The sequence below is a fragment of the Oryctolagus cuniculus genome, chromosome 11 (genome assembly GCF_964237555.1).
Source record: "Oryctolagus cuniculus chromosome 11, mOryCun1.1, whole genome shotgun sequence".
NCBI lineage: Eukaryota > Metazoa > Chordata > Mammalia > Lagomorpha > Leporidae > Oryctolagus > Oryctolagus cuniculus.
In genome coordinates, this window is record NC_091442.1 from 24,518,456 (window position 1) to 24,531,420 (window position 12,965).

A 12,965-nucleotide genomic window follows, 5' to 3' on the forward strand; every position below is an offset into this window, starting at 1 on the left:
ACACCGAGTTCTAGTCCCGGTTGGGGCGCCGGATTCTGTCCCGGTTGCCCTTCTTCCAGGCCAGCTCTCTGCTGTGGCCAGGGAGTGCAGTGGAGGATGGCCCAAGTGCTTGGGCCCTGCACCCCATGGGAAACCAGGATAAGTACCTGGCTCCTGCCATCGGATCAGCCGCGGCGGCCATTGGAGGGTGAACCAACGGCAAAGGAAGACCTTTCTCTCTGTCTCTCTCTCTCTCACTGTCCACTCTGCCTGTAAAATAAAATAAATAAATAAATAAATAAGATTTTATTTATTTGAGTGGCTTGCCACTGTGGTGTAACAGGCTAAGCTACCACCTGCAGGGCCCAGCACCCCATATGGACACTATTGAGTCCTGGCTGCTCCTCTTCCAATCCAACTCCCTGCTAATGTACCTGGGAAAGCAGCAGCAAATGGCCCAACTGCTTGGGACCCTGCCACCCACGTGAGAGATCTGGATGAAGCTCCTGGTTCCTAGTTCAGCCTGACCCACTCCCGGCTGTTGCGGCCATCTGGGGAGTGAACCAACGGATGGAAGATCTCTTTCTCTATCTCTCCTTTTCTTTGTCACTCTGCCTTCTAAAAAAAAAAAAAAATCAATCTTTTATAAAAAAAAAAAAAAAAAAAAAGAATTTATTATAATCCAGAGAGGGAGAGACAGAGAGAAAGAGACATTCCATTTGCTGGTTCACTCTTCAAATGGCTTCAAAAGCAGGGCCTGGGCTAGCCCAAAGCCAGGAGCCGAACTCCATCTTGGTCTCTCACATGGAGTGGCAAGGACCCAAGTACTTGGACCTTCCTCGGTTTACAGGAATTTTAACATATACCATTTTTAAGTTTGAACTTATATCAACATACTTTTTAAAAGGACAGAAAGTTTTAAAAAATCTTTTATTTAATTTTTATTCATTTGGAAGGCAAAGAGACAGAGACAGGTATTCCACTGCTACTTTATCCCCCAAATGCTGGCAACATCTGTGGCCAGGCCAAGCAGAAGCCAGGAGCTAGAACTCCATCCGGGTCTCCCACATGGCTGTCAGGAACCCAACCTCTGAGCTGTATCAACTGCTGCCTCCCAGGGTAGGCATTAGCAGGAAGCTGGAATTGAAAGGGAACCAATACTCAGATTCATGTATGAAATGCAGATATCTCAAGCAGCATCTTAACCTCCGTGCCAAACACCCTCCAAAAAGTTTTTTAAATAATACAGATCATAATCTTGAATATGTGATATTTTTCTAAAGCATCTTACAGTATATTTGTATGTTAATATTTTTAAGAATGGCTACAAGTATAGTTTCAGATACAGAGATATATCACATGATATTTCAATAATGACAGACTACAAACATAATACTATAAATCACGTAAACAAAAGAGAAAACATATATATCATATACCTAAGTGTGTAGTAGGCTGTATCATCTAGGACTGTGTAAATACACTCTTAATGATGTTCATGACAAAACTGGCCTATAACGCATTGTACAGTGATACTTTACTGTTCTGGGTCAGACCAATCCACCAAGGGAAAATTCAGCAGGGAACTCAAAGCAGTTGGGGAAAACTGAAGGAGCTAAGACCATCACCTCCTCCCCCACTTCTCCCTCACCATGCAGAACTTCCCTTTCTCCTTCATAAAGATGCCTTGCTTTCTGTCTGCCTCCTCCCCTCAAGGCTGGCTCCCTTCTCTACATGGAAACAAAATAAAGATATGATCACTAGGCTGGTGCCGTGGCTCAATAGGCTAATCCTCCACCTGCGGCACCTGGCACACCGAGTTCTAGTCCCAGTCAGGGCGCCGGATTCTGTCCCGGTTGCTCCTCTTCCAGTCCAGCTCTCTGATGTGGCCCGGGAGTGCAGAGGAGGATAGCCCAAGCCCTTGGGCCCTGCACCTACATGGGAGACCAGGAGAAGCACCTGGCTTCTGGTTTCGGATCAGTGCAGTGTGCCGGCTGTAGCGCGCTGGCCACAGCAACCACTGAGGGGTGAACCAACGGAAAAAGGAAGACCTTTCTCTCTGTCTCTCTCTCTCTCACTGTCCACTCTGCCTGTCAAAAGAAAAAAAAAAAAAAAGACATGATCACTTTCTCAAAATCAAGAACAAGAAAACTGTCACATTGGGGAGGGGGAAGTCACTGATATGTTAGCTTTCATTTGAGGGAAAGGGGAAATATGGAAGGGTGAGTAGGATAAGGAGACGGCAAGCTAGCTAAAAACTACAAATAATTTAGGGGAAAAACTGGTTATGGTTAGTGAAGCTCTAGGGATAGAAGGCCAAACTGAATAAATATGTGTTGTTTGTATGTCTATTCTCATGTGGCTTGGAAAAATTAAAAGCAGGCAGGACCTCTGCAGGGTTGGCTGAGTTAACAAAGGAATAAGGGAAACATTTGTGAGAGAGGAAAAGGTCAAAGCAGTGTGTCAAGGGAGCTGTGCTATGCCTGGTATTAACATTTCACTTGAGCTGCAGGGAGGTCAGATTACATATTTGTCTCCATCAGCTAATTTAATTAAAAGGTCTAGCCAACTCCAAAGCTATAAATTCAGAAGGATACCTAGCTCTGGGTTATTCCAAATTCTGCTTTGATTTCTGCCTTTCATTACTGCAATACAAAATTGAGGGGCAAAAGTAATCTGAAAGAGTCACAGTGCTGAGTTTCACTGCACAGTCCATATACAACATTTGATGATCCATATTTGACAGCTCCTCATAGAGCAAAGCAAAATTAGCACGGACATTTCTTGGGATTTTGATGTTCACTGCCATCATCTGCCTCACTGCTAAGATGAGAAAACATATGGGATGAATTGGTAAAGGCTGTTGAGAGTTTCTGTTGCTTTTTTTTTTTCCTTTTTAAATTCATCTCTAAGGCCAATTTAGGATACCCCTGAGCAAGATCCAATACAACCATCTTTTTAAATCATCCCACTTCCTATGACACTTTTAAGAGTTGTTAGGGGGAGGAAAAGTTGTTTTAAAAAAAAAAAAAAAGATGATGGGAAATCAAGTATGTCAGGGAGCTCTGGACTCCTCTGGAGCATAGTTCTAAAGACTTCCAGTCACTCTAGTCAAAAAGTAGCCATGTCATGGCAAGAAACAGTGGGTTTTGGACATTGATCTCAATGTATAATGAATGAACTTGACACCAATATGGAATCAGGTTTGAAGAGTGTGCTTACTATTTATTCTACAACCTTCAGCAATTCACTGAACTTCTCTAGCCCTTAGTTCTTCATCAGAAAAAGATATACTAACTCCCTCCCAAAGTGGTTCTAAGAATTACATGAGATGAGTGATAGAGGTGAAAAGACACCAAGCATGAAAACGCAGCAGACTTTTTTTTTAAAGAATTCAACTGGACTAAAAAATCATATTTGGTTGACATATCTGCTACTGACTCATTCAGAAAGCTTAATTTATGGTATCCCAACCTCTGTAATTTCAGTCTCAAGGCCTTCAAGAGGCCTGAGCAGAAACCACACAGAAGTAAAAGCAACTTAACCAGCCATAATAAAACCCAGAAACAAGATCTGTCACAGGTACATACACCAGTTCATACTGCACATGTGCCCTATCAGCACAGCAGTACTGAGGCCCTCTCCTTGATAACCTTACCAAAAAATAAACAATAACCAGTGGAGATGGGAGTCTACCAGTTCATGCACCCATGTCCCACAAGGGTGCCTGAGTTCAGTTATCAGCTCAAGCTCCTGAACCCAGCTTCTTGCTAAACCAGAGCTTGGGAAGCAGCAGTGATAGCTGGAAGAGTTGGGTCCCTGACACACACACAGATCTGAACTGTACTCCTGGCTCTGCCCTAGGCCCATCCCTGCCCACTGTGGGCATGTGGAGAGTGAACCAGCAGAGAGAAACTTTCTCTGTGTCTCTGTTCATTTAAAAAAGGGGGAAGGGGGAGGGGGAAGGCAGTGTGGTATATCCCATATCAGAGGGCCAATTCAAGCCCTGGTTGGTCTGCTTACAATCCAACTCCCTGTTCTTGTACCTGGGAAAGCAGCAGAAGATGGCCCCAAATTTTTGGGTCCCTGCCACCTACATGGGAGGCCTAGATGCAGTTCTTGGCTCCTGGCTTCCATGTGACCCAGTCCCTGCTGTTGTGGGCATTCAGAGAGTGAACCAGGGGATGGAAAGTCTCTCTCTCTCTTGCTCTACCTTTCAAATAGTAAGTTAACTTTTTTTTCTTAAATATTTATTTATTTATTTGAGAGGCAGAGTTACAGAGAGGCAGAAGCAGCGAGAGAGAGAAAGAGAGAGAGGTCTTCCGTCCACTGGTTCACTCCCCAGATGACTACAACGGCCAGAGCTGTGCCGATCTGATGCCAGGAGTTTCTTCCCAATCTCCCCTGCAGGTGCAGAAGCCCAAGGACTTGGGCCATCTTCTACTGCTTTTCCAGGCCATAGAAGAGAGCAGGATCAGAAGCGGAGCAGCCAGGAATGGAACCATTGCCTATATGGAATGCTGGCACTTCAGGTAGCAGCTTTACCCACTATGCCACAGAGCCGGCCCCAGGAAATTAACTTTTTTTTTTTTTTTTTTGGACAGGCAGAGTGGACAGTGAGAGAGAGAGACAGAGAAAAAGGTCTTCCTTTGCAACGGCCCTCCAATGGCCGCCGCGCTGCAGCCGGCACACCGTGCTGATCTGATGGCAGAAGCCAGGGACTTATCCTAGTCTCCCATGGGGTGCAGGGCCCAAGCACTTGGGCCATCCTCCACTGCACTCCCTGGCCACAGCAGAGAGCTAGCCTGGAAGAGGGGCAACCGGGACAGAATCCGGCGCCCCGAGCGGGACTAGAACCTGGTGTGCCGGCGCCGCAAGGCAGAGGATTAGCCTAGTGAGCCGCGGTGCAGGCTAAGGAAATTTAACTTTTTAAAAATAATTTTTTTAAAGATTTGAAAGGCAGAATTACAGAGGGAGAGGGGAAAGGGAGGGGGTAGAGAGAGAGGGAGAGGGGGAGAAAGAGAGAGAAAGAGATAAGAGGGGTCTTCCATCTGCTTGTTCACTCCCCAGATGGCTGCAATGGCCAAAGCTGGGCCAATCCAAAGCTAGGAGCTTCTTCTGGGTCCCCCATGCAAAACAGGGGTCCAATAACAATTTTTAAAAATGGCAAGAGGAGGGACCAGCCCTGTGGCACAGCAGGTAAAGCTGCTGCCTGCATTGCATCTTGTATGGACACTGGTTCAAGTCCTGTTGCACCACTTCCAATCCAGCTCTCTGCTATTGCCTGAGAAAGCAATGGAAGATGACCCAAGTCCTTGGGCCCCTGCATCCGCATGGGAGACCTGGAAGAAGCTCCTGGCTCCTAGCTTTGGATGGGCTCAGCTCTGGCCGTTGCGGCCGTTTAGGGACTGAACCAGCAGATGGAAGTCTCTTCTTTTTCTCCGGCTCTCCGTAACTCTGCCTTTCAAATAAATAAATAAATCTTAAAAAAAAAAAAAAAAAAAAAAAAAAGAGAGAGAGAAGGGCAGAGTCTTCCTCATTAGCCTTTAAGCTTTCAGGGATCTGAAATAAGAGACGGTTCAAAAAGTTAATGGGAAATACGCATTATCTTTTAATTCCACTTTTCTACAAACTTTTAAACACGCTACTGTTGATAATTCAGCTATCACTTTCTATAATGAGGTTCAAAACAATACTCTAAGGGCCAATGTTGTGTTACAGTATAAGAGTGTTGATTTAAAGTCACAGGTACTCCACTTCTGATCCAGTTTCTTGCTACTGCACATGGGAAAACAGAAGATAGCCCAAGTGTTTGGGGATCTGCCATCCACATGAGGGACCCAGAGTCCCAGGCTCCTGTCTTGGGCCTGGCTCAGATTCAGTTCTTGGAGACATTTGGAGAGTGAACCAAAGTATGAAAAATCTCCACCTCTCTCTCTCTCTTATTCTCTGTTGCTTTGCCTTTCAAATAAATAAATCAATGAATCTTTGAAAAAAAAAAATTCTAAGACTAAGGAATGAGGATAAAACTGACAGGCAATAAACTCTACTCCCCCACCACTCTCTATTTTCCTTACTCTGAAAGAGCTATAAACTTAGTGAATTAAAAAAATTAAAAATTGTTTAAAAGAGCTTAGTAAATTAACTCACTTTGATCCTAATGTTGCATTCATTCATTATACATTATTCATTAAATTCAAATAACTGATCATAAAACCTGGATTCATAGATCTTACACAACAGACTTAACATAAGCTTAAAGTCAATCTGTGCTTATTTCTGAGAGGCAGAGAGAAAGCATGCTCCTATCTGCTGGTTCTCTAAGAAAATGCTCGTAATGGGCATGGCTGGGCCAGTTCAAAGCCAAGAGCCAGGAACTCAATCCAGGTCACCCAGGAGGTTGTAGGGACTTCCTTGAGTCATCACCCATCAATACCTCCCAGAAACTGCATTATCAGGAAGCTGGAATCAGGAGCCAGAGCCAGGCATAGAACCCCAATAGAACTCCAATATGGAATGCAAGTGTCTTAGCTGCTAGGCTGAACATCCACTTCTGCTTTGATTTTTCCTCCTGCTTATTTTTAAATTTACCTGTATATGGGAAATCCAGTTGGTTCCAAGCAAGTATAAATTTATAGATAAGTCAGTGAAGAAAAAAAATCACTTCAAGTATCCAAGACACGATTCAATTTAATTAACTCCAAACTCAAACAACCATAGTCAAAGGATAACTTCGTTACTAACAGAAACACTTAGTGCAGATGTTGTGGCAAAGCAGGTTAAACTACCATTTGGGACATTTACATCCTATATGAGAGTACTGGTTCAAGTCTAGAACACCATTTCCAATTCAGCTCCCTGCTAACGCACCTGGGAAGCAGCAGATGATAGCTCAAGTATTTGAGTCCCTGCCACCCACATGGGAACTCAGGAAACCTGGGTGGAGTTCCCTGCTCCTGGCTTCAGCCTGGCCCAGCCCTGGCTGTTATGGTCATTTGAGGGAGCGAACCTGAAGATGGAAGATCTCTCTGTCTCTCCCTCTTTCTGTGTCACCTGACCTTTCCAATAAATAAATCTTCATTAAAAAAAAAAAAAAAAAAAAAAAAACCAGAAAAATATACACCATTCTACACATGAGTACTGAAACACAAGTTCTAAATTAACACGAAGACAGTATTTAATAATGGATTTTGTAGCAATATTACTCTCAAAGCCTTCATCTAACTTCATTCAACTCTGCAAAGGGGCATAGATATGGGGGATGATGGAGGAGTGAAGAATATTAGACAATGTCTCCCCCTTGAAAGAAAAGAAACAAGGAAAAGGTAACTATAAGCATTGCTTCTCTCCCCCTTAACTCCAACACCAGTCATTACTGCTATGAGGTAGGAATTACCTCATTTATCTTTAAGCCTTTAAGTGAAATAAACACATTACTTTCAGGTTAAAACAAAAAAACTTCCCTGTAGAACTGGGTCTCAAATCCAAAGCCTGACTTCAAGCTCTGCTTTTTCTGTTATGCCAAACAAGCTGCCTCATGTATGGACATCTCCCCAGCTTTTAAACGAAATTAGTCTACTTAGTGCAATTTAACTAGTCCTGATTACATGACCATTAAGAACACTGCCTGCCTGGAAGCACATAAGACCATTCGCCTCAAAAGTAACTGGGGCTAGATTATGGTGCCTTTAGTTCTACTCCAATTTTTGGTTCTTATCCACCAGCAGGGTTGTGGGAAGGACTAAATACAACCATGTGGCACAGCAGGCAGGACCTCAGGAGAGGACAAGACCTTACCTTCCATTGTCAGTATGCCTACCGGGGAGAGCCTCTCTCCTCCCCATCTGTTTTGCTGCTTTTAAACTGGTTATGCACCAAGGACTCAGTCAATCATATGAGTAAGCTTTGACTGAAAAATCCTATGGACAAGGTTAGAAGCTTCAGTTAGGGTCCCAGCAGGAGAGATGGCATATTCCAAGGAAGGTTTAATAGGGGAACTAAAACAAGGTTAAGGAACAAAACACTTTTTGAGTCTTAAAAGGAGTGAGGTAGAGGACCACCTCCAGAGAAGCAGTGACCTGGAATCAAGGCAGAGTCAGCTAGGGACACCAATAGGAAGGGAGCAAGGAAACAAAGTCGTCACCCTAGAGGGGAACGAAGCCTATGGATACAGGACCTGGAGGTAAGTCAGCTCACCAGGGCAGAGAATACAGGGAGGACAGGTGGAGAGGCGCCTGGCAGAACACAGGCAAGTCTTTCTGGTACACTTTCGCCTGTCTTCTGTAACCTAATAGGTAAATGCTAGATAAAGAAAAGGTTCCTGAACACAGACTAATTCTCATGCCTTTTGAATAGTTATGCATAGGACTTACCTACTATAAAAGATTTGTAACCAAGTTTCTCATGAATAAATATGGTCATTTACCATCCCTCAACTGTTTGGACTTCCTTGAAGGGCCAATGACTTACATACCTTTCCACACTTACTGACCTCCCACTCACCTTCCCAGGCAAAGTAAAATGACAAAAATGCAGATTATATCACAACCCACAAGGAGTTTATAGTCTAGCTTATATTCTTAGATAATGAGGTAGACAGAAGGAGGTAAGTGCCACAGAGCACAGAGCAGCAGTGCTGTGAAAAGCTCTGAACAGGCTTCCTTGCCATCTGGCCCCTGCCTGGCACAACTCCTGCCAGAACTGTTATTCTATGAACGAGGTATATCAGCTTCACTCAGGTCTCTCGTAGGTCCAGAATGTGGAAATACTCACCAAGCCCTCAACAGCCTCCCAGTTTGCAGACTCTATACCCTTACGCAGTAAGATTCACCCCCCCCCTCCTCCTGGAAAAAGCCTCTCTTCCCCATCAAGGCCTAATTCATGTCACCTCCTTACCTAAACCTTACTTAGACCCTCAAAGAACAATTAATTGCACCTCCTCTGCATTCCCAAAAGCCTTGCTTAAAGCACTTAAAAGTGCTTTATCATTGCTCTCTTATCCTTCAGGGTCCCTACTAGACTGAGATTCTAAGTCATTCTGGTAAGCTCAGCTACTAACAGCACCCACAACAGTATGTCAAGCACTGTTTAAGCTATTTACATATAACATGTCATATTAACACATACAGGCACTAGTCGGCAAATGAGGTAGAAAACCTCATGATCTCAATTTACAGATGAGGAAAATGAAGTGCACTGAATGGCTAAGCAACGTGCCCAAAGCCTCAAAGCTTAGAAGAATCGGACCCCAGGATTTCAACCTACGTACAACTGCAAGAAATTAATTTTAGAAGTTTAGAATTTCAACCTAAACCACTGCACTCACTCTACTGAACAGATTCCTTTTTTTTTTCCCCCGGAGTAACAGGCCTAATGAGTTGAAGGGATGGTACCACTACAGGATCACTGATCTCTATCCCAAGAGGTAGTCATAAAATGAGATAAGGCAAGAAAATGTTGGAACTTCTAACACTTATTTTAGTTCACTCTTCTGTAATACAGCGTATTATGTATAGGCACACTGTAACTGTAATTTGAAACATCCACATGTTGTATGTACATATGCAATCCTATTTACTGATGGAATAAACACTAAAATACTTGAGGACACAGTTCTAAACGACTTCCCCAGGGACTCGGATTCAAGGACTAAAGCACTGAACCTAGGACCAAGTTCCTTCCTACATTCTCTCCCCAGCACATCAGTTAAAAACATTAGCCCATCAAGGCCATGGGTAAGCTTTGGAGGCAAAACCCTGGTCTTACTCATCTGTGTCTTGCAAGCCCTAGGTCAGCACAGAGCCCAGTGTTTAGCAATACGTGAACCTCACTGCTCCTTGAGAACCTCGCTGAAAAAAGCCCTCTCATTACCACTCCATTTTAATGCAACTTACTATTTGCTTCCAGATTAAAACAAGAAGCATACTAAGCACACTGCCTAGGAATATAATAGAGAATCTCACAGGAAAACTAAAAAAAAAAAAAAAAAAAAAACTTAGTTATGTAACAGAAGCCAAAGTTGTACTTTCAGGCATATTTTAAACTGAAGACTACAGTAAAGAGATTTGGACATAAATTTAAGTTCAGGTAAAAGGTCCTTTTCACAATATTTACAGTGTGCACTTTTGTCAGACCTAAGGGATCACCTGCTTGCCCCTCCATGGCTCCAAGAGGAATGGATCAAGCCATCCAGAGCAGCAAGAGCAGACTTAATTAAATATGAACAGGCATTCGCTGAGTGCATCTACTTTTTTTGTATTTCTTCAATCCAACACTTAATGGATGCCAAACAAAAGAGAAGAAAGCTACGCAAAGCCCAGCTTTTATGAGTTGTGCAGAGCTAGAACATAACCTGTCCTCAGTTTCATCCTCTGCAAAATGGGCATACTCAAATGCACTGATTTAGGTTGTCCCAGATTTAGGATTCCTTTCACTGAGCTGAGCCTCTAGCCTCTCCCAACTAAACTCAAAGCCCCAGTTCTTGTTTGCTGCCCATCTTCCCAGAGCATAAAATGATCCATTTTACTTAAGAGATGTTTTAATAAATATTAAATGAATAGAGTACAAAATGCCTGGTGCTCACCAAATGTTGGCTACTACTGCTATTATAACGAGAAACAATTAAAATTTTATTGTTCTTATTAAGATACCACCCCTCCCCCCAAGGATCTCAATTCTAGGAGAAACACCAGATCAAAACTGGAATGGCGAAAAGGAGGTAAGAACAATTGGATCCCAGAGCAAGCCCAACCGCCGACAAAATAAAATCCAAAACGCACAAGCAGAGCCCAATTTCGGACTTTTTCGAGTGAGGCGCACCCCGGAGAGATGAGTAAACCGCGATAACAATAACAACAATTTTCACGCTCGCATGTGTGCCAGGGGCTGTGAGGAGCCTTCTCCTGGCCCAGTGAGCCCAGGCTCCACGGCGGACGAACGGAACGCTCACTGCATCTCCATTTTCCGGACGGGGGAACTGAGGCCCCGGGGGAGGCAAGGTCACGGACCCTCCCTGGGGAAGCCGGGGCGCGAACCCGGGCAGTCCGACCCCTCGAGCCTGCGCTCAACAGGCCGTCCGAGGGGCCATCCTCGCCTCCCGCAACACCCACCACCACACGCTGAACACCGGGCGGGTGTAACGCTGAGGAGCCGGGCTCGGTGGCCCCTGCGCCAGGAGAACAAAACAATACTTGTCCGCCGGCAAGTACACGGACGCCGGCCCGGCCCGGGCTCCGAGGCCGCGGGGCCCACGGCCGCACTCGCACCGCGAGCCCGAGCCCTCCGCGCCACAGGAAGCGCCGGCGAGGCCCGGCCCGCCGCGTGACCTTGGATCTGCCGCCCTGCCTCGGGCCTCAGTTTCCCCGTGCCGGTCTCGCGCCGGGGGGCCCTCCGGGGAGCCTCGCGCCTGTGGCGCTACAGGCCCCTCACACGCCCCCCTCAGCCGCCCGCCTTCCCGCGCCGCTTACGCTGAAAGGCCGCTCCAGGAACGCCCACCATCGCCGAGCGCCACCGGCCGCACGCCGCTCGCCTCGGCCAGCGGCCCGGGTGCCTCGCAGGCGCGGACGCGGGACCTGCAGCCTCCGAGCTCTCAACCCCACCGCTCGTGCCGCCGCCGCCGCCGCCGCCGTTAGGCCGCGCGCCGCACCGCCCCCCAGCTGGCTCCACCCCACCCGCCAGGCACACCCCCGCTGCACGCTCTCGCCCGCCAGACCAACGCACGCGGAAGCCCGGCCCCACGACCAGCTCTCTAAGCCCCGCCCCCTGACCCGACCCGCCCCTTCCGCGCGAACCTACCACCCTATCCCCGCGCATCCTGCTTCTCAGACCCGCCCCCCACTGCGTCACGCGCGCCCGTCACGAGCGCGACCCACCTGGTCCCCCTGATGTGGCAGGGGCAGCCGAACAGGCCCCGGGGCGGAGCCCTGGGGGCGGGGCTTCGGAGGAGGCGACGACGCCTCACCTGAGTTCCGCAGGTGCAGACCTAATCGCTCTTGCACAAGCCGTTTTTAAAATGACTTCTTTTTGTCCTACAGTGTTCTACATGTATAAAATATCCTAATATCTTTAATTTTATAACAGACGTAACTTTTTTTAAATTTATATTTATTTGAAGATTTATTTACTCTGAGAGGGAGAGAAAGAGATCTTCCATCCTGCTAGATCACTCCCCAAATGGCGGCAAAGTCCGGGCAGAAGCCAGGAGCCTGGAACTCCATCTGGGTCTCTCAGGAGGGTGGCAGGGCTCCAAGCATTTGGGCCATCTTCCGCTGCTTTCCCAGGTGCATCAGCAGGGAGCTGGATGGGAAGTGAAGCAGCTGGGACTCGAACCGGTGCCCATATGTGCTGGTGTCACAGGCAACTGCTTTTGGCCCGGAACAAGGTTATTTTTACCTTGCTTATCTTTTACAAGCAAAAGACTGGATAGATAAAATATTTTAAACTTATTCACAAAGAATCAATATTCAGAATAAAGAACTACAACAAAAAAACTGAATTTAATAGCGAATGACTAAACAGTACACAGTAATCTGCTTATAAACACTAAAAAATCCTCCACTTCTCTAATAATCAGGGAAACAAGAATGTTACCGTATTTCATGCACTAGATAGGGAATTCCACTTGTGGATATTCATCCCAAAGAAATACTAGTTAATGTGTACAAAAAGCCACATGGGCAAGAAGTTTATTTCAGAGTTATAAGAAGAACAAAAATTGGAACTTGAATGTGGAGCCCTAGTGAAATAAACTATTGAGAATAGAACACAATAGTTAAGACATACCTAAGTCTATTTATGTTGGTAATAAAAGATTGCACAGGAATATCATTAACAGAAGAAGCAAACTGCAGTTCCTTTGTTTCAATATTTCAATATCATCCCATTTATGGCAACTAAACAACAGAAAAGTGTATATGTTTGTGTGTGTACATAACTGCACCAAAAAATGTTTACAAAATAACTGATGACATACTGGGAGGAGAAAAGTA

General features: G+C 45.6%; 1 protein-coding gene across 3 annotated transcripts in view; it reads right to left on the reverse strand.

Moving 5' to 3' along the window:
• CBFA2T2 (CBFA2/RUNX1 partner transcriptional co-repressor 2) overlaps positions 1 to 12,965 on the reverse strand; it is a 137,756-nt gene that overhangs the window by 108,246 nt on the left and 16,545 nt on the right. The window contains exon 1 of one of the 3 annotated variants that reach the window (XM_051846164.2): positions 11,445 to 11,648. The exons of 1 other annotated variant lie outside the window; for it this stretch is intronic. In XM_051846164.2, coding sequence (XP_051702124.1) covers positions 11,445 to 11,475 — 31 coding nt within the window. In that variant the 5' untranslated portion in view covers positions 11,476 to 11,648. Of the gene's footprint in view, positions 1 to 11,444; positions 11,649 to 12,965 lie in introns of those variants that run through there. One more of the 3 variants, XM_051846163.2, reaches the window with a different exon arrangement.